General features: G+C 36.9%; 1 protein-coding gene across 1 annotated transcript; it reads left to right on the top strand.

The window, feature by feature from the left end:
• Window positions 1-4723: 4723 nt before the first annotated feature.
• On the top strand, window positions 4724-24669 carry LOC128644305 (G-protein coupled receptor 54-like; the record flags this gene model as incomplete). The annotated part of the gene is made up of 4 exons (XM_053696971.1): window positions 4724-4848; window positions 12825-12960; window positions 16836-17074; window positions 24224-24669. Coding segments are annotated over 4 exons (851 nt in total), but the record flags the coding sequence as incomplete, so codon positions are not given.
• Window positions 24670-25000: the final 331 nt, after the last annotated feature.

Consider the following 25000-nt stretch of genomic DNA (forward strand, 5'->3'; position numbering starts at 1 on the left):
CATTGTATTCTCTATCTGAAACATGAGATTAAAATTTGTGTTTAGTGTCCCTTTAGTAGAAATATACAGACAGAATGAAGGTACTCACCAAGCAGCCATCCTCCCGAGAGTGTTCCATTTTCAAACATATTGAATAAGGAGGTCTGGCGCAGGATGTAGGAATCATGTGCACTCCCCGGGAAGCCTGCATACACATGTAAGAATTTCAGATTGGTATCGCAGACCATCTGGCAATTCAATGAGTGAAACCCTTTCCTGTTAATATAGAGGATTGTCTCCTCATGTGGGGCCACGATACGCACATGTGTGCAATCAATTGCCCCCATGACATTGGGAATACCCCCCAGTCGATAGAAGCCTTGTTTAAGACGGTTCCATTCCTGGGGGGTACGGGGGAAATGAATGTATCGTTGTGTCTGGTTATCTAGAGCAGTCAGAACCTCCCCTAGAATCCTGGAGAAGGTAGACTGCACTAGGCCAGACACAAGCCCCTCTGTTGACTGGTATGAGCCGGTTGCCAGGAAGTGTACAACACACAACAGCTTCTGCATACCAGTCAGAGCTCGGTTCCTATACGCTTGAGGGTCAATATCATCCTTCAAGACCTCATATAGGTTAATGAGGCTTGCAGAAGTCAAGCGATACTTTTCCCTGACCTCCACTTCTGTCATCCCAAACAGGGTGACCCTAACCCTGTGTACCCTTGGTGCTCTTCCCCTCTGCTGATGCCTTCGTCTTATAGGCCCTGCTGACCTATGGGCAGCTGCAGCAACAGCAGCATGGGGAGCACCAGGAACAGGGACAACAGCAGGAGGAGCAGGGAGGGCAGCAGCAGCAGCTGGAGCAGGGACAGCTACAGCACCATGACCAGGGACCTCAGCAGCAGGGATACCATCCAAAACAGGGGCTTGTAGGGGTTCCAGCACCCCTTGTGCCCCACGACACTGTCTCACTCTAAATGCAATATACTGCAAGGGAAACATGGTGGCTAATGAGGGTGTGCATTTGCAGGTGTTTTAAGGCTGCAGGTGAGAGGTTGTGCTGTTTGTGATTGGTTGACACACTTGCAGGGGCAGGAATAATAAATGCTTTTAAGAGGTTAACTATTTGTGAACAAGCTGCTGCTATGTATATTGTTAAGCATGCATTTGTTAGGCCTTCAGAGAGTTACGTTGGTTTCTAAGTCAGTGCAAGGGTTCCTGCGCCTTCAATTTGTGGCGAGCTGAGAATGGAGTAGATTTTGTTAAATCTGCGCGCGTAAGTCCTTACGCCGTATATTGGATAGCAAATTGCACGTGTTTTGTATGTCAGTCTATGGGCCAAAAAACTACGGGCGACGACAGAAATCTACGCGCGTAACTTCTAGCTTACGCCGTATATAGGATACCAAACCCGCGCAAATATTGGCGTCGCCAACTTTTGCGGGCGACGATTTTTATCGGATCGACCCCCAGGTGTAAATCTCGGAAACTAGAAAACAGTGCTTTCTTAGTCATTAATTTAAAATAAAAAAAATACAATTAAAATATTAACAGTCAATATAATCATTGAGCAAATGTGTGTAGTGTATCCATCATGTCTATGTACAAATGGCATTTTGTATTGTTTACCAGTTATCATGATGGATTTGCATTACAATAGGTTAATCTCATACATGTAAATGATTATATTACTTATACACTGTACAAAAAGGGGTTGATTATTTAATGTAACCTTAAAAGGTATAAAACAACCATTGTATTTGTCAGTTTCTGTTGGATTAACAGTTTCAATCCCAATTACAATTTAACAGTCAAAAATACATTTTTGGGGAACTTTTCTAGTGACAATGCTGACTCTTGGCTGTGGGCTTTTAGCCCTCTAATCTATTTTGTATAGTGATCACTTAAAAAACGCACTTCCCATCCAAAAACCAAAACCTTGTTGTCAGAGCTGATATCAGAAATACTGGCATTGACCCGCTCTAGAGTGAATAAGAAGAAAAACATCTCTATTTGTATTATAGTGTACTAAGCAATCAATGTTATATTTACCTTTCCTGAATCCTATAACAGACTTTGTAGAACCAATTTTTCTCACAGTTGTAGCTCTTAACCCCAGCAAGTTTAAATGAGTTCAGGTCACTGACTTTTCAACTTTTTTTAATATCATTTTCTTTTTGCTTTTTGGTCAGTAGGAGCTGGTGACTCAAAAATATAAAAGATACAAATACTGTGCACATTTTGTTAATGGAAGTAATTTGGAGAGTTTATTAAAATTAAAAGTCCTATCTGAATAATGAAAGTGCAATTTATACTAGACTGTCCATTTAATAAGAACCTGCAATTGTTATCAGCTTTATAATTTACTTAGATTAGATCAATTTCTCCATTCTATAGATAACTTTTGATGACAAGCATATTAGATATGCTCAATAGCTGCTGATTGGTGGCTGCACATAGAAGCCTCATATGATTGGCTCATATATGTGAATTGCTATTTTTTAAAAATAAGATATCTTAAGAATAAATACAATGAGATAATAGAAGTGAATTGTAATGCTGTTTAACATTGTATTCTCTATCTGAAACATGAGATTAAAATTTGTGTTTAGTGTCCCTTTAGTAGAAATATACAGACAGAATGAAGGTACTCACCAAGCAGCCATCCTCCCGAGAGTGTTCCATTTTCAAACATATTGAATAAGGAGGTCTGGCGCAGGATGTAGGAATCATGTGCACTCCCCGGGAAGCCTGCATACACATGTAAGAATTTCAGATTGGTATCGCAGACCATCTGGCAATTCAATGAGTGAAACCCTTTCCTGTTAATATAGAGGATTGTTTCCTCATGTGGGGCCACGATACGCACATGTGTGCAATCAATTGCCCCCATGACATTGGGAATACCCCCCAGTTGATAGAAGCCTTGTTTAAGACGGTTCCATTCCTGGGGGGTACGGGGGAAATGATTGTATCGTTGTGTCTGGTTATCTAGAGCAGTCAGAACCTCCCCTAGAATCCTGGAGAAGGTAGACTGCACTAGGCCAGACACAAGCCCCTCTGTTGACTGGTATGAGCCGGTTGCCAGGAAGTGTACAACACACAACAGCTTCTGCATACCAGTCAGAGCTCGGTTCCTATACGCTTGAGGGTCAATATCATCCTTCAAGACCTCGTATAGGTTAATGAGGCTTGCAGAAGTCAAGCGATACTTTTCCCTGACCTCCACTTCTGTCATCCCAAACAGGGTGACCCTAACCCTGTGTACCCTTGGTGCTCTTCCCCTCTGCTGATGCCTTCGTCTTATAGGCCCTGCTGACCTATGGGCAGCTGCAGCAACAGCAGCATGGGGAGCACCAGGAACAGGGACAACAGCAGGAGGAGCAGGGAGGGCAGCAGCAGCAGCTGGAGCAGGGACAGCTACAGCACCATGACCAGGGACCTCAGCAGCAGGGATACCATCCAAAACAGGGGCTTGTAGGGGTTCCAGCACCCCTTGTGCCCCACGACACTGTCTCACTCTAAATGCAATATACTGCAAGGGAAACATGGTGGCTAATGAGGGTGTGCATTTGCAGGTGTTTTAAGGCTGCAGGTGAGAGGTTGTGCTGTTTGTGATTGTTTGACACACTTGCAGGGGCAGGAATAATAAATGCTTTTAAGAGGTTAACTATTTGTGAACAAGCTGCTGCTATGTATATTGTTAAGCATGCATTTGTTAGGCCTTCAGAGAGTTACGTTGGTTTCTAAGTCAGTGCAAGGGTTCCTGCGCCTTCAATTTGTGGCGAGCTGAGAATGGAGTAGATTTTGTTAAATCTGCGCGCGTAAGTCCTTACGCCGTATATTGGATAGCAAATTGCACGTGTTTTGTATGTCAGTCTATGGGCCAAAAAACTACGGGCGACGACAGAAATCTACGCGCGTAACTTCTAGCTTACGCCGTATATAGGATACCAAACCCGCGCAAATATTGGCGTCGCCAACTTTTGCGGGCGACGATTTTTATCGGATCGACCCCCAGGTGTAAATCTCGGAAACTAGAAAACAGTGCTTTCTTAGTCATTAATTTAAAATAAAAAAAATACAATTAAAATATTAACAGTCAATATAATCATTGAGCAAATGTGTGTAGTGTATCCATCATGTCTATGTACAAATGGCATTTTGTATTGTTTACCAGTTATCAGGATGGATTTGCATTACAATAGGTTAATCTCATACATGTAAATGATTATATTACTTATACACTGTACAAAAAGGGGTTGATTATTTAATGTAACCTTAAAAGGTATAAAACAACCATTGTATTTGTCAGTTTCTGTTGGATTAACAGTTTCAATCCCAATTACAATTTAACAGTCAAAAATACATTTTTGGGGAACTTTTCTAGTGACAATGCTGACTCTTGGCTGTGGGCTTTTAGCCCTCTAATCTATTTTGTATAGTGATCACTTAAAAAACGCACTTCCCATCCAAAAACCAAAACCTTGTTGTCAGAGCTGATATCAGAAATACTGGCATTGACCCGCTCTAGAGTGAATAAGAAGAAAAACATCTCTATTTGTATTATAGTGTACTAAGCAATCAATGTTATATTTACCTTTCCTGAATCCTATAACAGACTTTGTAGAACCAATTTTTCTCACAGTTGTAGCTCTTAACCCCAGCAAGTTTAAATGAGTTCAGGTCACTGACTTTTCAACTTTTTTTAATATCATTTTCTTTTTGCTTTTCTCCAACAGTTAACCTAGCTATCACGGATATTACATTCCTGGTGTGCTGTGTGCCTTTTACTGCCAGCCTCTATCCACTGCCCAGCTGGGTGTTTGGCGATTTCATGTGCAGGTGTGTGAATTATCTCCAGCAGGTATGTACTGAATTAAACATCAATATAACGTTAAAGCAAGTGAAAATACATAGTGCTATGAATGATTTGTTTAAAGGGACAGTAATTCACAATTCAGATATAGCGTGACATTTTAAACAACTTTCTATTTTACTTCTATTATCAATTTTGCTTAGTTCTCTTGGTATCCTTTGTTTATGAGTAATCCTAGGTGAGCTCAGGAGCGTGCACGTGTCTCTAGCCATCTGGCAACAGTGTTTGCAGGAATGATTTAAAACAATGTTATGGATAGATGCAAACTCTGCTGTTAAAGAGTGACTGTAGCATTCTATAGCAGCTGTTTTCAACTATGTATAACATTGCTATAAACATTGTAGCAAACATAGCTCCTAGGATTACTCTTTAACAAAGGATGCCAAGAGAACTAAGCAAATTTGATAACAGGAGTAAATTGAAAAGTTGCTTAAAATACCCATTCCATTTAAAGGGACAGAAAACCCCAAAACTTTCTTTCATGATTTGGATTGAACATACAATTTTAAATAACTTTCCAATTTAGTTCTATTATAAAATTTGTTTCGTTATCTTGTTATCATTTGCTGAAGGAACAACATTGCATTACTAGCAGCTAGATTAAATCATCTAGTTAGCCAATCACAAGATACAAATGTGTGCAGGCACCAATCAGCACCTAGCTCCGACTAGTGTGGATATGTGCGTATTCTTTTTTAGCAAGGGATACCAAGAGAAGGAAGCACATTTGAAAATAGAAGTGAATTTAAAAGTGTCTTAGAATTACATGCTCTATCTGAATCATGCAAGTATAATTTTGACTTTCCTATCCCTTAAATTTCAATTTTGACTTTACTGTCCCTTTAAGCAAAACATGAAAAAGCATTCCCTACAGCAAAATGACTTTGTTACAGGGTAATCTCTTTGTTTAATTTACTTAAATTAATTATAAAATGTTAAACAAGACTTAAATTGACGGGGAACTTTAATTCATGAAAGGCTTTGTAAACTCTTACGGCTAGATTTAGAGTTTTGTCGGTAAGGACCCGCGTAGCTAACGCCGGCTTTTTTCTGGCCGCACCATAAAAATAACTCTGGTATTGAGAGTCCACATAAAGGCTGCGTTAGGCTCCAAAAAAGGAGCGTAGAGCATTTTTAACGCAACTTCAACTCTCGATACCAGAGTTGCTTACGGACGCGGCCAGCCTCAAAAACGTGCTCGTGCACGATTCCCCCATAGGAAACAATGGGGCTGTTTGAGCTGAAAAAAAACCTGCAAAAAAGCCGCGTTCAGCTCTTAACGCAGCCCCATTGTTTGCTATGCGTAAACACTTCCTACGTCTGCACCTAACACCCTAACATGTACCCCGAGTCTAAACACCCCTAACCTTACACTTATTAACCCCTAATCTGCCGCCCCCGCTATCGCTGACACCTGCATATTATTTTTAACCCCTAATCTGCCGCTCCGTAAACCGCCACTACTTACATTATCCCTATGTACCCCTAATCTGCTGCCCCTAACACCGCCGACCCCTATATTATATTTATTAACCCCTAATCTGCTCCCCACAACGTCGCCTCCACCTGCCTACACTTATTAACCCCTAATCTGCCGAGCGGACCGCACCGCTACTATAATAAAGTTATTAACCCCTAATCCGCCTCACTAACCCTATAATAAATAGTATTAACCCCTAATCTGCCCTCCCTAACATCGCAGACACCTAACTTCAATTATTAACCCCTAATCTGCCGACCGGAGCTCACCGCTATTCTAATAAATGTATTAACCCCTAAAGCTAAGTCTAACCCTAACACTAACACCCCCCTAAATTAAATATAATTTTAATCTAACGAAATTAACTCTTATTAAATAAATTATTCCTATTTAAAGCTAAATACTTACCTGTAAAATAAATCCTAATATAGCTACAATATAAATTATAATTACATTGTAGCTATTTTAGGATTAATATTTATTTTACAGGTAACTTTGTATTTCTTTTAACCAGGTACAATAGCTATTAAATAGTTAAGAACTATTTAATAGTTACCTAGTTAAAATAATTACAACATTACCTGTAAAATAAATCCTAACCTAAGTTACAATTAAACCTAACACTATACTATCATTAAATTAATTAAATTAAATACCTACAATTACCTACAATTAAACCTAACACTACACTATCAATAAATTAATTAAATACAATATCTACAAATAACTACAATGAAATAAACTAACTAAAGTAAAAAAATAAAAAAGAACTAAGTTACAAAAAATAAAAAAATATTTACAAACATAAGAAAAATATTACAACAATTTTAAACTAATTACACCTACTCTAAGCCCCCTAATAAAATAACAAAGACCCACAAAATAACAAAATGCCCTACCCTATTCTAAATTACTAAAGTTCAAAGCTCTTTTACCTTACCAGCCCTGAACAGGCATGCCCCAAGAAGTTCACCCCCCTAAGTTAAATATAATTTTAATCTAACGAAATTAATTAACTCTTATTAAATAAATTATTCCTATTTAAAGCTAAATACTTACCTGTAAAATAAATCCTAATATAGCTACAATTACCTTACCAGCCCTGAACAGGGCCCTTTGCGGGGCATGCCCCAAGAAATTCAGCTCTTTTGCCTGTAAAAATAACATACAATACCCCCCCCCAACATTACAACCCACCACCCACATACCCCTAATCTAACCCAAACCCCCCTTAAATAAACCTAACACTAAGCCCCTGAAGATCTTCCTACCTTATCTTCACCATACCAGGTTCACCGATCCGTCCTGAAGAGCTCCTCCGATGTCCTGATCCAAGCCCAAGCGGGGGGCTGAAGAGGTCCATGATCCGGCTGAAGTCTTCATCCAAGCGGGAGCTGAAGAGGTCCATGATCCGGATGAAGTCTTCATCCAAGCGGGAGCTGAAGAGGTCCATGATCCGGATGAAGTCTTCTATCAACGGCATCTTCAATCTTCTTTCTTCGGGAGCCATCATCTTCCATCCGACGCGGAACATCCTCTTCTCCCGACGCCTACTAGCCGAATGAAGGTTCCTTTAAGGGACGTCATCCAAGATGGCGTCCCTCGAATTCCGATTGGCTGATAGGATTCTATCAGCCAATCGGAATTAAGGTAGGAAAATTCTGATTGGCTGATGGAATCAGCCAATCAGAATCAAGTTCAATCCGATTGGCTGATTCGATCAGCCAATCAGATTGAGCTCGCATTCTATTGGCTGTTCCGATCAGCCAATAGAATGCGAGCTCAATCTGATTGGCTGATCGGATCAATTTACGTAAGGGGATCTGCGGTATGGAAAAGTCGCGGCTGAAAAGTGAGCGTTAGACCCTTTTTTGAGTGACTCCAAATACCGGAGTTAGCCTAAAACCAGCGTTAGGAGCCTCTAAAGCTGGTTTTCACGGCTAACGCCAAAATCCAAATCTAGGCCTTAATTTTTTAATAATTACACTTTCATGTCTTCATATATTCCGCCGTTCCTCTGCACGTAACATTGATTATTCAGGCTGTAGCGAATTGTATCGTGCCCCCTTTGGCATCCAAAGGGGGCACAATTTACTTGCTGCAAGTCAAAGGGGGCATCGTACGATTTGCTACAGTCTGAATTGTCACTGAAATAAGAAATAGAGTATCTGTTACGGGCAGAGGAGCTGCGGAATATATCAAGACATGAAAGTGTAATTATTTTAAAAAAATAACGGCTAGATCACGAGTTTTGTCGGTAAGGCTGTGCGATGCTAACGAGCCTTTTTTTCTTACCGCTCCCTTAAGCCAACGCTGGTATTACGAGTTTTCTGCAAGCCGGCGTTAGCCTCAGAAAAGTGAGCATTGAGCAAAATTTAGCTCCACATCTCACCTCGATACCAGCATTGCTTAAGTCAGCGGTAAGCTGGCTAAACGTGCTTGTGCACGATTTCCCCATTGAAAACAATGGGGCTGAGCTGGGTGAAAAAAAACTAACACCTGCAAAAAAGCAGCGTTCAGCTCCTAACGCAGCCCCATTGTTTCCAATAGGGAAATTAATTTTATGTCTGCACCTAACACCCTAACATGAACCCCGAGTCTAAACACCCCTAATCTTACACTTATTAACCCCTAATCTGCCGCCCCCGCTATCGCCGACACCTACATTATAATTATTAACCCATAATCTGCCGCTCAGGACTCCGCCGCCACGTACATTATACTAATTAACCCCTAATCTGCTGCCCCTAACATCGCCGAACCCTACATTATATTTATTAACCCCTAATCCTCCCCCCTCAAGTCGCCGCAACTATATTAAATTAACGTCGCCGCCACTATAATAAAGTTATTAACCCCTAAACCTAAGTCTAACCCTAACACCCCCCTAATTTAAATATAATTTAAATACATCTAAATAAAATAACTACAATTAAATAAATTATTCCTATTTAAAACTAAATACTTACCTATAAAATAAACCATAAGATAGCTACAATATAAATAATCAGCAAACACAAAATGGAACTCCAGCACTCCAAAAGTTAAAAAGGCAATATTTATTAAGCAACGTTTCGGGGTCACAGCCCCTTCCTCATGCTATATTTTTATTAAATAACACACCAACATTTAAATACCCTTCACAAGGCGCCAAAATGCACCTACATTGGGAAAATGTCTCCCCCTAGTGGTCATCTGTGACTATTACACTGGGTCTATGTAATTTAATGTTTCATATAGAGTACTGACCACCTATTTAAAAGCAATACACAATATACAATAATATAGAAGAATGTGGATGCAGTTTGATTATAAATTGTACTAACTATACTAGACAACAGTACACTTACTTACAGGAGTTCTAAACTAATTAGGGATATATTAAGAGTTAATAACAGTTAAAGGACTTTTTAGATCATAATGAGTGTCAGAATTATGATGAACTAAAGTCTTGTTATCCAATATTATATTAGAAATAAAATGTTATATTTAGAAAAAGCAGGACAGATCATAGTCTCTATTGAGACCCTTAGGTTGTAATGTGGCAAGTTGATGTATCCACCACATTTCCCTTTGTTGCAGGAGACGTTCCCTATCCATACCATTTCTATTAGGGCCCACATGGTCTATGATCTGCCACCTCATCTGACTGACACTGTGACCTTTCTCCAAAAAATGACTTGAGACAGGGGCCTCTTTATTTTTGCACCTAATGTTTGATCTTTTGCTTTCTGATTACAAATATTGTAAATACAAACGTTAAATGTTACCATCACTTTAAGGGTTACCTAGAAAGGCTGGCAATACCATTTTATTTAGTTTTGGAATACCAATTTATTCAGTATTAATGGTTTGTGTTAAACATGCTTAATTTAGGATCAGATAGCTTTAGATTTTTTCTGATGCTGGTTTCTACAAGATAATTAATCTCCCTTAAGTCCCTGTTGCTGAAACCTCTATTACACAATATATTATAGATTCTTGTTGGGAAGTGCAACTTAACCCTATAAACTCACTTAATAATGGGACACTGTTCTCAAATTATTCCCTGCATCAATATTAAAGAGTAGCATCTAAACATATTGCATATTTGATTTTGCATTAAAATTATGAAGCTGTTTAACTTTAAATTGAAATTAATGCAGCAGTATAAACTGTGTACTTCCTAATACAGGTTTACCTCGCTCATACAGCGGGTAAGGACCTGGAGCCGTGCTATAAAGTGAAAACTTACTTAAAGTAAACCAGGGCTGTTTTAGCTTTCTTTTTACTAGTCAATGTGTTTAAAACATGTTTGATCTAACATATATTAGGTGTGCAATAGTTTAGTTTAACACTAGCACAGTACAGTATTCAATTAGTATTCAATACAAACTGTACAGTCTCTGTAAAATAGTGACAATTAATGCAGTAACATTTGTGTTGTAAACAGACTGAGCTGCGCATAACAAAATGGTTCAAGCCGCCTTTGTCGCAATTTCACATTGAGTATAGTAATGTTTCAAAATCCTTGGAGGTTAAACTTCATCTCCATATTAGCGTTATATTAATGAAGCGCTATAAAGTGAGGCATACCTGTACACATTTGTGCATTTCCCTCCTGATAATGCTCAATGGTTAATAGGTACTTCCCATTAGCGTTATCAGCATTAGTAGAAGGAAGTAACTATTAGCTTATAAGTATAACAACAAGTGATAGAGCTATGTTAAACAGCTTTAACTTTATATTAATTCATGCAATACAAATGCCAACCTGCTGCTCTGAACATATATTGAGTACAGTATCTATTAAATTCCTGGGGTGCCACCCAAGACTGCAGATATGCAATAAATAGTGTCCATTATATAAACTGTCTTATATCACCAAGTTCCCTGTTATCTTCAATCTAAAATTTTAATTGTCTCCCCTTTTAGACCATCAGTCCCACACTATAAATCTGTTGAGAAACCGTATCTGCACACTTTGTGTCCACTGCCTTGCCACTAAATTCTGTTTACTTATACACATTCAGCCATTACTGTATCCTGCTTTTTCACCAAAATAATGTCTGTGCAGCTTTCTCATTGACTAGACAAATTTGAACTTTCTAACTAATTATGTCCCTGACTTTACTTGTTACATGCCCTCCCACAATCCCCTGTTCACTCTGTAATCCATTGTGAATGTCTCTACAAGTATATTAATTTGGCTAGAGAATAAACTAATGCATATTGACAATAACATACAAAGCCTTTATAGAAACATACAAGTAGGAAATTTCACTTTGTATCAAGTGCAGGCTATTTTATTTACTTTTACTGCATTTGTAGGATACAGTAGTATCAGCCAATCAGCAGCTGATCAGCTGAATACTTTTTGTGTGAATGATAATTGAAAACCCTCAGCCTTTTATTTTATGCAGTTTAATTACCATTAAGGTTCTCTAAATTACAGAGCTGTTTTCTTTTTACATTTATGGCCATTTAAATATGATGCACATGTTTACAACTCAAATTTTATCTGAATTTTCCACTCCTCTCATTCTCTTTTAGTACAATCTCAGACACAAATATAAAAATAAAGGCCATGTTATGGTGACACTTCTGTTGCAATCTAATTTTAAAAATGACCAACTAAAGTAAGCCTGGACACTGTATAAGTGTCTCTAGGGCAATGGTTTTCAGACCTCCCTATGAAGCCTTATTTTGAGGATATTGGAACTTGAGCACAGGTGAAATAATCAGCTGATTAATAAACATGGTTATTTTACCTGCTCTTAGCCAAGGTAATCCTGAAAATCTGGCCTGTTAGGGAGGCCTGATCTAGGATATGGTCCCCTGTTCACAGTATATGGAACTGTATCAAATAAGTCTGAAATTGTTAATTATATTGTCATGAGATTTCTGAGCTTTTCTTTTGTAGTTAATTCTTTATCTCTGTGACATGGAATATTGTGTCTGCCACTTGTCTTCTGCTTATCAATAAAAATATGCAACAGAAAGCAATAAAATAAGTCCTAACAGATTTAAAGGGACAGCAATTTAGGGATACATATGTAGCAGGGTTAGCCTTGATATGCCTGCAATGTGCTTTTTCAGTTTAATTAGAAATTCTACAATTTTTACAGCTAAATGTCATGATGTTGCATAGTTATTTTACTATTTATAACTAAACTTGTTATTTCTGAATGAGTTATAGGTGTATAATCATTTTTTATGCAAATGTATGTTAATTAGTATAAACAGTATTTATTTTTTTCCCAAGAAAAACAACCCTATGTATAGCTGGCATTCTAAATATTAATTTTGTCTGATACACTTCTAGCATACCAAAGATACTTTTTTTTCTATTAACTTGGTTTTATATTTTAGGTTAAGAATGCCTGACGAATGGACCTCAGTGTCCTGAAAGCTTGCAATTGTATCCACTATTAGTTAGCTATTAAAGGCATCACCTGAACATCGCTTTTGTTTTTTTCTTACAAAAGGATTTTTATTTTCTTAGGTTACTGCTCAAGCAACATGTATAACTCTTACGGCAATGAGTGTTGACCGCTGCTATGTAACAGTATATCCACTGCATTCACTGCGTCACCGAACCCCTCGTATGGCCATGGCAATTAGCCTAGGCATATGGATAGGTAATAATGAATTGTGTATGATATGGGGCAGGGCATCATAACTACACAATCTGAAAAGCTACTGTCCAGGTGTTTTGGGTAGCATAAATTCTCCATGCTTTTACTACACGTGATTTAATTTATCACAAGAACAATATATTAATGATTATATATTTATGTGGTTGGTTTTTACATTGCTATGCTAGTTAATGTTACTAAATAATGTTTTTTTTTCCCTTCTGTAGCCCTTTTCAAGATATTTTACATTACTTTATATGTAAATATTGCAACTAAATAAAGTAACTTTATATTATAACGCTTTTATCTCTACCATAACTTAAATGAATATTGCTTTTGTCCTGTAAATGAGCAAATCAAACCTACCATCTGCGGATGAGAGCTAATAAATTTGAAACAGCTGCCTGGAAGTAGTTCTATTTTTTCTGAATCAACACCATAATGTGATGCTGTGTTTAAACACTGTACCAGAAGCAAAAAGCATGAGATATTGTATATCTAATTTGCATACATTACTCAAAATCCTCTGGTGCCTTGGTAACAATACAGACTAATTCTGAGGAAAAGCCAGCAGGGATACTTGTTACTTATATGTTTATATATATTTATTTATTTACATACACACACATATATATATATATATATATATATATATATATATATATATATATATATATATATATATATATATACACACACACTTTCATATACTGTGTATATAGTGTATATATTAATCTGTAGCTATTAATTTAATTTAATGTATAATGTTTCATTTTTATGGTTTAACAACATGATTTGTGTTTAGACATTTTCAAGGTCAACAACATAGTTTAATAGGTGGTATAAAAACATTAATATGTCCATATTATTCATATATGGTTCCTGTGAGTCTCTTTGTTTGTCAGCAAGGTTAACATCCACTGTTTTTATGTAGACAAAGACTCTTGTTTTGAAAAACTGTATATTTGCCTATCATAACGTAGGGACGAGGGAAAAATATGTTTACTGCTTCATCTTTGTTTAATAATAAAAACATTGAAGGAACAATCTACTCCAGAATTGTTATTATTTAAAAAGATAGATAATCTCTTTATTTACCATTCCCCAGTTTTGCATAACTAACACTGTAATATTTAATATATACTTTTATATATATATATATATATATATATATATATATATACTTGTTATCTCTGTGATTACCTTGTATCTAAACCTCAGCAGATTTCCCTCTTATTTCAGTTCTTTTGACAGACTTGCATTTTAGCCAATCAGTGCTCTCTCATAAGTAACTCCACGGGCGTGAGCACAATGTAATCTAGATGGCGCACATGAACTAACACCCTAGATGCAAAAAATTGTCAAATTCATTGAGATAAGAGGCGTCCTTCAAGGGCATAGAAATTAGTATATGAGCCTACCTAGGTTAGCTTTCAACTAAGAATATCAAGAGAATAAAGCAAATTTGATGAAAAAAGTGAATTGGAAAGTTGTTTAAAATTACATGCCCTATCTGAATCATGAAAGTTTAATTTTGACTAGACTGTCCCTTTAAAGGAAGCCTTAGATATCAGTGCAGTTAAAGAGATATAATACAATATTTTATTTATGATTCATATAGAGATTACAATTATAAACAACTTTGCAATGTACTTTTTTTAAAATCAAAAATGCTTCATTCTCTTGGGGACCACACAGAGGTGGGACATGACAGAAAGAGAATATATAATCACTACAACCTGAATATATATATATATATATATATATATATATATATATATATATATATATATATATATATATATATATGTGTGTGTGTGTGTATATAAGAACAGAATGCCCTGTATAGGGTAAACTGTATACAACATCACCCTATATGCAATATATAGAATCACTACATTTTTTTAATGTCCATTCATGAACAATAGATTCATTTTTGTGAATAAAAATATCTCCCTATACAATTTCCTTCTGGAATGAACCCCTGCTCACACAGCTCCACTGCTCATTCCACCACACACTGACCTCAATAACAGGATCATTCTGCAAAACAAAAGCTCCATATAGTGTATCCTGAGATGTTCTTTCCTACCACCAATTAAATGTGTCTATAGACACGCCGGCACCTCATAGTTGTCCAATTAACTCTCTTCATACTAGCAGCAAACAAACCTTTTATAATACAACAAAGTAATTCATGCACATTGCATCAAGTAAAACCTTCATAAAAATGTATAAAAATACCCTTTGCAAAGCATTTCTCCTCCTACTGAGCAAAGCACGGCCGTTTCATCAGGCTAAAAGTAATCCAAGGATTGTATAGTTGTTTTTTTGTAGTCTCAGATTTCACTCTGTTAAGGGTCTGAAGCAAGGAAATATTATTTACATTTATTACTATCTTACAACAAAATATTGGCAAAAATATAGAGATGGGGGAAAAGAAACCCTGTTTCCGCAGTCATGCCACATTCATAGATCTTACAAAATAGTATCAGAAGAGACAGTAAAATCAAACTTTCATGATTCATATAGAACATGCCATTTAAAGGGACACTGAACCCATTTTTTTTTATTTCGTGATTCAGATAGAGCACGCAATTTTAAGCAACTTTCTAATTTACTTCTATCAATTATTCTTCGTTCTCTTGCTTTTTTAATTTGGTTCGGAACCATATAAAGCAATTGTTTATTGGTGGGTGAATTTATCCACCAATCAGCAAGAACAACACAGTGTGTTCACCAAAAATGGGCCGGCATCTAAACTTACATTCTTGCATTTCAAATAAAGATACAAAGAGAATGAAGAAAATTTGATAATAGGAGAAAATTAGAAAGTTGCTTAAAATTGCATGCTCTATCTGAATTACGAAAGAAAAAAATTGGGTTCAGTGTCCCTTTAAGGAGACTTTTCAATTTACTTCTGTTATAAAATGTACTTAAGTCTCTTGTTATCCTTTGTTGAAAAGCATAGCAAGGTAGGAACTAGCTTGTGATTGGTGGCTACACACATGCCTCTTGTCATTGGCTCACCAGATGTGTTTAGCAGCAATGTACTACTGGATCTAGCTGGACACATAGGAGTCGGTTCCAATCCTTTAGAGACATTTATCTAATGGTTTTCTACAGAAAATCACTGTTAAAGTCTATGGGGATTTTGTAGATAAATCAGTTAATGGTGTTGAATCTACCCCATTGTTATATGCAAGCAATAGTGCAATAATAAAATTATCATTCATTAGAGTATCTTGTTTTTGCACTTAAGCCTTTTAAAGGGACATAAAACTCAATTGTTGTTTCTTTCATGGTTTAGATAGAAATTACAATTCTAAACAACTTTCCAATTTACTTCTATTATCAAATTTGCTTCATTCTCTTGGTATGCTTTGTTGAAAGTGTAGCAATGCACTGAGCTAAATGAAAACACTGGGTGAGCCAATGACCTGACACATATATGTAAAGTAATCAATCACCAGCTACCTCCCAGTAGTGCATTGCTACTTCTGTGCCTACCTAGCTATCCCTTCAACAAAGGATACCAAAAGAAGAAAACAAATGAGAAGTAAATTGGAAACTTGTTTAAAGTTGCATGCTCTGTCTGAATCATGCAATAAATTATTGGGTTTCATGTCCCTTTAAAGGAATTGCCAACTCTCATGATCAGGAAAATACCCTTCAATTAACCCTTTGTGTGCACACAGTCATACAATTCTCACTTTTAGGATACATTTGGGAAAGAATTAGAATAATTATAAAATTATTAACATTGTAATATTAAGTAGTTTTTCACATAATTCACTGCTCAGTTTTAACCCATTACAAATATATTTGATTTGATTTTATACAGTGGTAAATGCAATTGATTCCTTTCTATTTGACAGGTTCCTTGGTACTATCTATTCCATTTGCAATGTACCAAAAGCTCAGCACCGGATATTGGTACGGACCACAGATATACTGTATAGAAGCCTTTCCTACAATTATCCATCAGAAAGCTTTCATATTGTACACATTCCTTGCCGTCTACCTTCTGCCGCTGATAACAATTTGTGTCTGTTACGCATTCATGCTAAAACGAATGAGCAGGCCGGTTGTTGAACCTATTGACAACAACTATCAGGTTTGTATTTCTCAGTTTCACTTTATGTCTAAAGATATTGTACTGTAAGTTTATGTTATGTTGAAAGACAGATATCTACACATTAAAGGGACATGAAACCCAACATTTTTCTTTCACGAATCTAATAGATTTTACATTTTTAAAAAACTTTTTAATAACCTTCTGTTATCAATTTTGCTTCATTCCCTTGGTATTATTTATTGAAAAAACAGTAATGCATGTGTGGGAGCTAGCTGAACACATTTGTAAGCCAATTAAAATAGACATACAAGTTCAGCCACCAATCAGCAGCAATCTCCAAGCTCCTAGATATGTTTTTCAACAAAGTATACCAATCGAGTGAAGCAAATCAGATAATTGAAGTAAATTGGAAAGTTGTTTAAAATTGTATGTTCTATCTGAATCATGAAAGAAAAATGTTGGGTTTCATGTCCCTTTAATGACAACAAATTAATACAGGCTCACTTATTCATAAAATATTTTCTGTTGTGATAGTTATGAAATATATAAACGCCCCATTTAATTGTATATTAATCTTAATTTAAATATGTTTAGTAATTGAGTCCTTAAAGGGTCAGTAAAGACAAAATTAAATGTAATTTAATTTTGATTTTACTGTCCCTTTAAGATGTCCAAGAAATTAAAACTATGAATACAGGATCTCGGATTTATTCAGAACTTTATTAATAATGTATTAATGTGTGAAAAAATAAAGGAATATTAAAATGAAAATGTAATTAATGGGACAGTAAAGTCAAAATGTAACTCTGATAATTGAAATATAACACTCAATGTTAAGCAGCTTTCCAGTTTACTTCTCTTAACAAATTTGCCTCACTCCCCTGGTATCTTTTGTTGAAGAACATACCTAGGTAGCCTCAGGAGTAGGTGGGAACTAGCTAGTGATTGGCGACTGAACACTCTTGTTAGTGGCTCACGAGATGTTGTCAGCCACCACCCAGCAAGAGAATGAAGCAAATTTGATATTAGCAGTAAAAAGGAAAGCTATTTACAATTGCATGCTCTATCTGAATCCTGAAAGTTTAATTTTGATTTTACTGTCCCTTTAACCATAAAATTTTCCATAATATAAATCACCTTTTTTCTAAATTCCAAACCCTAATCCTCACAGCTATTTTTGATCAGTGCAATAGATCATTATACATTTCCACATAATTCCTTGGTCAATGGTAAGGAGATAAGATAAACATACTCATATTTTACAACAGGGTATGTCTCTGTATTGCAAAACAAAGCTAAATTCACTAACAAAAATAAAGTTGCAAATACTTTATTCCATTTAAAATTTATGCAGATAATTTGCAGTCAAGTGCTTCATTTCTGATGCACATTATAAGCATCAAATGCAAGTTGCTTTAATGCCCCTTTAAGCTGGAGGTATTTGCCTTTTATTGAATATGTTGCCCAGAATTACATCTTATTGAAGAAGTTTCTATCACTTGTTAAAAACTCAAATAGCATTGAGCATAGACCTAAGAACGCACTGTTATGAAGGGCAGATAAATTCTATGGCATCTATTTATCAAGCCGCCAACCGCAAATACGCTGGAATTTCGCAGCGTATTTGTGGCAAGCCTGATTCCCCTTAGTTATCAAACCCTACAGACTGGCAAAAGTAAAATGTTGTGACGTAACATACGATCCGCCGGACTCAGTCCGACACAGATCGATGCTTACGTCATTACAGATGTTCCGAATGTCTACCAGGTACGCTCGGCACTATTCCGGCCCAGTGTACCTGGTTTTCAATCCACCGCCCATAGGAATCAATGGGAGTCTGAAAGCAGCGAAAGCTCATGTTCGCTGCTGCCCGATATCCCATTGATTGCTATGGGAACGTTTACACCTAACATGTACCCCGAGTCTAAACACCCATAATCTGTCGCCACCTACATTATACTTATTTACCCCTAATCTGCCGCCCCGCCACCGCCACCACCTACATTATACTTATTAACCCCTAAACCGCCGCTCCTGGAGCCCACCGCCACTCTAATAAACTTATTGACCCCTAAACCGCCGCTCACGGACCCCGCCACAACTAAATAAAGTGTTTAACCCCTAAACCGCCGCTCCCGGAGTCCCCCGCCACCTACATTATATTTATTAACCCCTAATCTGCCTCCCTACACCGCCGCAACCTACATTATATTTATTAACCCCTAATCTGCCCCCCCTACACCGCTGCCACTATATTACATTTATTAACCCCTAAACCTAAGTCTAACCCTAACACCCCCTAACTTAAATATAATTTAAATAAATCTAAATAAATATTACTATCATTAAAGGGACAGTCAACACCCATGAATACTTTATCCCATACCTTAGATCAACAACAAAAAATGAGCCTGCACCGTATCCCATCTTTAATAACACTAACGTTAGGTGGCTAATCTTCAATGAACATTTAGTTTTCAGCGGTAGATATGGCCGCCAAACTCCCCCCACTGTTACGTAGGAGGCTTCTTCTCTAAGTCTTCAGCCAATGAGCATCAAATCCTCGGCTAGATTCTTTAGCCGCGTTCACAGAGACAATAGGATTGAGCTTGAATTCTATTGGCTGTTCCAATCAGCCAATAGAATGCGAGCTCAATCCTATTGGCAGATTGCATCAAACAATAGGATTTTCCTACCTTAATTCCGATTGGCTGATAGAATTCTATCTTGGATGACGTCACTTAAAGGACCCGTCATTGTTCAAGAAGACTCTGGATGATGAGGATGCTCCGCGTCGGATGTCTTGAAGATGGAGCCGCTTCGCACCGGATGGATGAAGATAGAAGATGCCGTCTGGATGAAGACTTCTGCCCGTCTGGAGGACCTCTTCTGCCTGGCTTGGATGAAGACTTCTGTCCGTCTGGAGGACGCCCGCCACGTTTCGTTGAGGACTTCGGCCCGGTTGGGTGAATACTTCTCACGGTAAGGTGATCTTCAAGGGGTTAGTGTTAGGTTTTTAAGGGGGTATTGGGTGGGTTTTAGAGTAGGGTTGGTTGTGTGGGTGGTGGGTTTTAATGTTGGGGGCGGATTTGTACTTTTTTTTACAGGTAAAAGAGCTGATTACTTTGGGGCAATGCCCCGCAAAAGGCCCTTTTAAGGGCTATTTGTAATTTATTGTACCTAGTTAAAATAAATACAAACTTGCCTGTAAAATAAAAATAAATCCTAAACTAGCTACAATGTAACTATTAGTTATATTGTAGCTATCTTAGGGTTTCTTTTATAGGTAAGTATTTAGTTTTAAATAGGAATAATTTATTTAATGATAGGAATATTTATTTAGATTTATTTAAATTATATTTAAGTTAGGGGGTGTTAAGGTTAGGGTTAGACTTAGGTTTAGGGGTTAATAAATTTAATATAGTGATAGTGGTGTAGGGGGGCAGATTAGGGGTTAATAAATATAATGTAGGTGGTGGGTTTTAATGTTGGGGGGGGATTTGTACTTTTTTTTACAGGTAAAAGAGCTGATTACTTTGGGGCAATGCCCCGCAAAAGGCCCTTTTAAGGGCTATTTGTAATTTAGTGTAAGGTAGGGCTTTTTTTTATTTTGGGGGGGCTTTTTTTATTTTGTTAGGGGGATTAGATTAGGCGTAATTAGTTTAAAAATCTTGTAGTTATTTTATTATTTTCTGTAATTTAGTGTTTGTTTTTTTTTGTAGTTTAGATGTTTTTATTTAATTTTATTTAATTGTAGTTAATTTAGGGAATTAATTTAATTATAGTGCAGTGTTAGTTGTAATTGTAGCTTAGGTTAGGTTTTATTTTACAGGTAAATTTGTATTTATTTTAGCTAGGTACTTAGTAAATAGTTAATAACTATTTAGTAACTATTGTACCTAGTTAAAATAAATACAAACTCACCTGTAAAATAAAAATAAATCCTAAACTACCTACAATCAGGGCCGCCATCAGGGGGTGACAGGGGTGACTCCTGTCAGGGGCCCAATGAGCCAGGGGGGCCCCATGAGGCAAGAACTAAAAAAAAAAAAATTTTTTTTTTTTTTTTTAAAATTTGGGCAGCCACCAGTGGGTACTACAGCAGAGTGCTAATTGAGCATGGGAAATCTTATTACAAGGAGTAAAGTATTATCATTTGAGAGGATTTCTTAGTGTGCACTAAACCACTATGCGCAGTGTGAGACAGACTTGGCACTTTGTACAGTGTGTACCTGAGTCAGACGGCAGATCACTTTCATTTGCAGAGGAGGTAGGACTTACTTAGCAAATGTTTTTTATTTCTTTGTGCAATTTTGGATTGTAACTTCAGTGTGGTAGTAGTTGTTTGGTGGGGCTAGGAGTCCATAAAAACACATTTTTTTTTTAGCAGCAGTGTATTTATGATTATTTGACAATGCTGTAGAAATTCTATATTTAAAACCATGCAGAAATGTTTCCTCCTCAATACACAAATGGTAGATGCCCTTTTGGCAGATATGCATTATATATATATATATATATATATATAACATTCCAGTTTACTGCACCTTTATGCAAGGACTTTCCAGATGCAAGGAGGCATTTTATCTAAGATTTTTACATCTGCATACATTTTTATACTCTCAGACTAAGATTGCTCAGTGTTTGAAATGAGACAGGTTAACTTAAAACTGTTGAGTTTACACTACAGCTGACTTAATTTTGAAATACATACCAACAAGTCTAAATCCTGCATTTAACCAGATCTAATGGTATGAGTACCACAGCTTATGGTCCCACCAAGACAATATAGAGTACAGCATTTTCAAAATCCATAAGTACAGCTGACAGCTGGGAAAATTTGTACACTATATTTGAAGTGGTGCTCTTGGTTGGGGAAAATAGGGAAAAAACAAACATATGTCAACCTTTTAAAGGTACTTTTCTTCATCTAGCCATCTACCCAGTTCATTAATGTACAATTTTGAATTCACAGAATTATTTTTGTTTGCACATTTACAAATATGATTCTTTAAAAAGTGATCTCTTAATTTCTAATTTTTTTTTATCATGCATGTCACACACTGTTGATTTAGGTAGGTGATGCAAGGTGCATAAATGTTTCCTCCTGTGAGTGTTTCTGTGGGTGTCTGTGTTTATGTCTTTGTACTTTGGTTTGTTTCTCTAGGAGTGTGTATGCATTTTTTATCTGTGGGTCTCTCTGTGAGGGTGGGTGTGTATGTCTTTGTGCATTTTCTGTGGATGTCTGTGAGGGTGTGTGCATATGTCTTTGAGCTTTTTCTGTGGGTGTCTCTGTGAGGGTGTGTGTATGTTTGTCTTTGTGTATTTTCTCTGGATGCCTCTGTGAGGGTGGGTGTTTATGTCTGTGTTTTCTGTGGATGTCTCTGTGAGTGTGTGTGTTTTATGTGGGTGTCTCTGTGAGGGTGTGTGTATGTCTTTGTGTGTTTTCTGTGGATGTCTCAGTGAGAGTGTGTGTATGTATGTCTTTCTGTGTTTTTTATGTGGTTGTCTCTCTGTGTGTGTATGTCTTTGTGTGTTTTCTGTGGGTGTCTCTGTGTGTGTGTGTGTGTGTGTGTGTGTGTATGTCTTTGTGTGTTTTCTGAGGCTGTCTCTGTTGGTGTTTCCTTGGGTGTATGTGCAAGTTTGAGTTTGTGTGTGTGTGTCCATTGTCTGTTCCTTTTTAGGACATTTTGACCTTACTACTAATTATTCACATCTTTCTACAGACTTTGAGACTAACAAGACCTTTCCGGAAGTAACCAATCCACCATTTAACCTTTAAATAATTGTTTAGGCAGTTCAGGGCCCTTCCTTTCAGCCACTGCATGCTGTTGTCATAATTTAGTTGTCATCTTCCTTTACAAAAAGATAATCAGAACTCCATATTTTGTTTTCTAAATCTTTTTTTTTACAAAAATGTAGTTTACCTCATTACTTGTCAGGTCAATGTAAACAAGTGCTAAGTGTCTGTTTGGGTGTCTGTGTCTGAGTGTGTTTCTTTGCGTGTCTGCTGGAGTGTATATATGTGAATCCTTAAAGGGCCATTAAACCCAAAAAATTTCTTTCATGATTCAGATAGAAAATACAATTTTAAACAACTTTCTAATTTACTTCTATTATCTAATTTGCTGCAATATTTAGATATCCTTTGTTAAAGAAATAGCAATGCACATTGGTGAGCCAATCACATGAGGCATCTATGTGCAGCCACCAATCAGAAGCTACTGAGCCTATCTAGATATGCTTTTCAGGAAAGAATATAAAGAGATTGAAGCAAATTAGACAATAGAAGTAAATTAGAAAGTTGTTTAAAATGGTATTCTCTATCTGAATCATGAAAGAAAAATGTGGGTTTAATGTTCCTTTAAGTGTGTGTGTTTGTGTGTTTCAGTGTATGAGTGTGTCTGTGTGTGTGTGTATGTCACTACCATTACAACATTTCAAAGTTTAAATAGACACTTAAAAATAAAGTGCATATACGTTTTAGTCACTTGGTCAAAAATTGCACATGTCAAAGGAAGGGGGGGGGGCCCTGATCAATGGTTGAGTCAGGGGCCCCAAAATTTCTAGTGGCGGCCCTGCCTACAATGTAACTATTAGTTATATTGTAGCTATCTTAGGGTTTATTTTATAGGTAAGTATTTAGTTTTAAATAGGAATAATTTATTTAATGATAGGAATATTTATTTAGATTTATTTAAATTATATTTAAGTTAGGGGGTGTTAAGGTTAGGGTTAGACTTAGGTTTAGGGGCTAATAAATTTAATATAGTGGTGGCAGTGTAGGGGGGGGCAGATTAGGGGTTAATAAATATAATGTAGGTGGCGGCGGTGTAGGGGGGGCAGATTAGGGGTTAATAAATATAATGTAGGTGGCGGCGGTGTAGGGGGGGCAGTATAGTATAGTGTGGGTGTTTAGTGACAGGGTATCAATAAAGCTGTGAAAAAGCCAAAGAGCAGCGAGATCGATGACTGTTAGTTAACAACAGTCCGCTGCTCATCGCACCGTACTTGGTGCGCGGCTTTTTGACAGCTTTTTTGATAATTTTGGAGAACGTATTCAGGTCCGCGGCAGCGATGTTAGGCGATCTTAGGCGAGCGTATTGGTGCCGTTGAATGCAAGTAAGTTGACAGTTTGATAAATAGATGCCTATGTCTACACTGAGAATGATTTACTTTTTCTTGCAGGTTCAGCTATTGGCAGAAAGAACGGAAGCCACAAGAACAAAGATTTCCAAGATGGTCGTAGTTATAGTCTTACTCTTTACCATCTGCTGGGGGCCTGTTCAACTGTTCATTTTGTCCCAAGCGTTTGATTCTGGTTTTCAACAGAGTTATGAAACCTACAAACTCAAAATCTTTGCTCATTGCATGTCCTATTCTAACTCCTCCATTAACCCTATTGTTTACGCTTTTATGGGAGCCAACTTCAGGAAGTCTTTTAAGAAAGCTTTTCCGTTCATTTTCAAGCAGAAGGTTGCGTGTACAACTAGAGCAGTTGGTAACACCGAAATGCATTTTGTATCATCAGGAACCTGATTTTACCAGGAATCATTTTACAAACAATTGCAATAAAGTTCTCAGTGCACATTAGATAATAAAATGAAAAAATAAAATGTTTGAAATTGAGATAATGTGCCTGGTTCTCTGAAGCTCTTTACTCATGCAAGATTCTCTAAAAAGGTCCATCAGTGCTACAATGCCCTTCACAGGATTCTCTAAAGGCAAACTTAAAGGGACAGTCTAGTCAAAATTAAACTTTCATGATTCAGATAAGGCATGTCATTTTAAACAACTTTCCAAATTACTTTTATCAACAAGTTTGTTTGTACTCTTGATGTTCTTTGTTGAAAGCTAAACCTAGGTAGGCTAATATGATAATTTCTAAGCCCTTGAAGGCTGCCTCTTATCTCAGTGCATTTTGACATTTTTTCACAGCTAGACAGCTATAGTTCATGTGTGTCA

Source organism: Bombina bombina, unplaced genomic scaffold (genome assembly GCF_027579735.1).
Source record: "Bombina bombina isolate aBomBom1 unplaced genomic scaffold, aBomBom1.pri scaffold_1006, whole genome shotgun sequence".
In the NCBI taxonomy this organism is placed as follows: domain Eukaryota; kingdom Metazoa; phylum Chordata; class Amphibia; order Anura; family Bombinatoridae; genus Bombina; species Bombina bombina.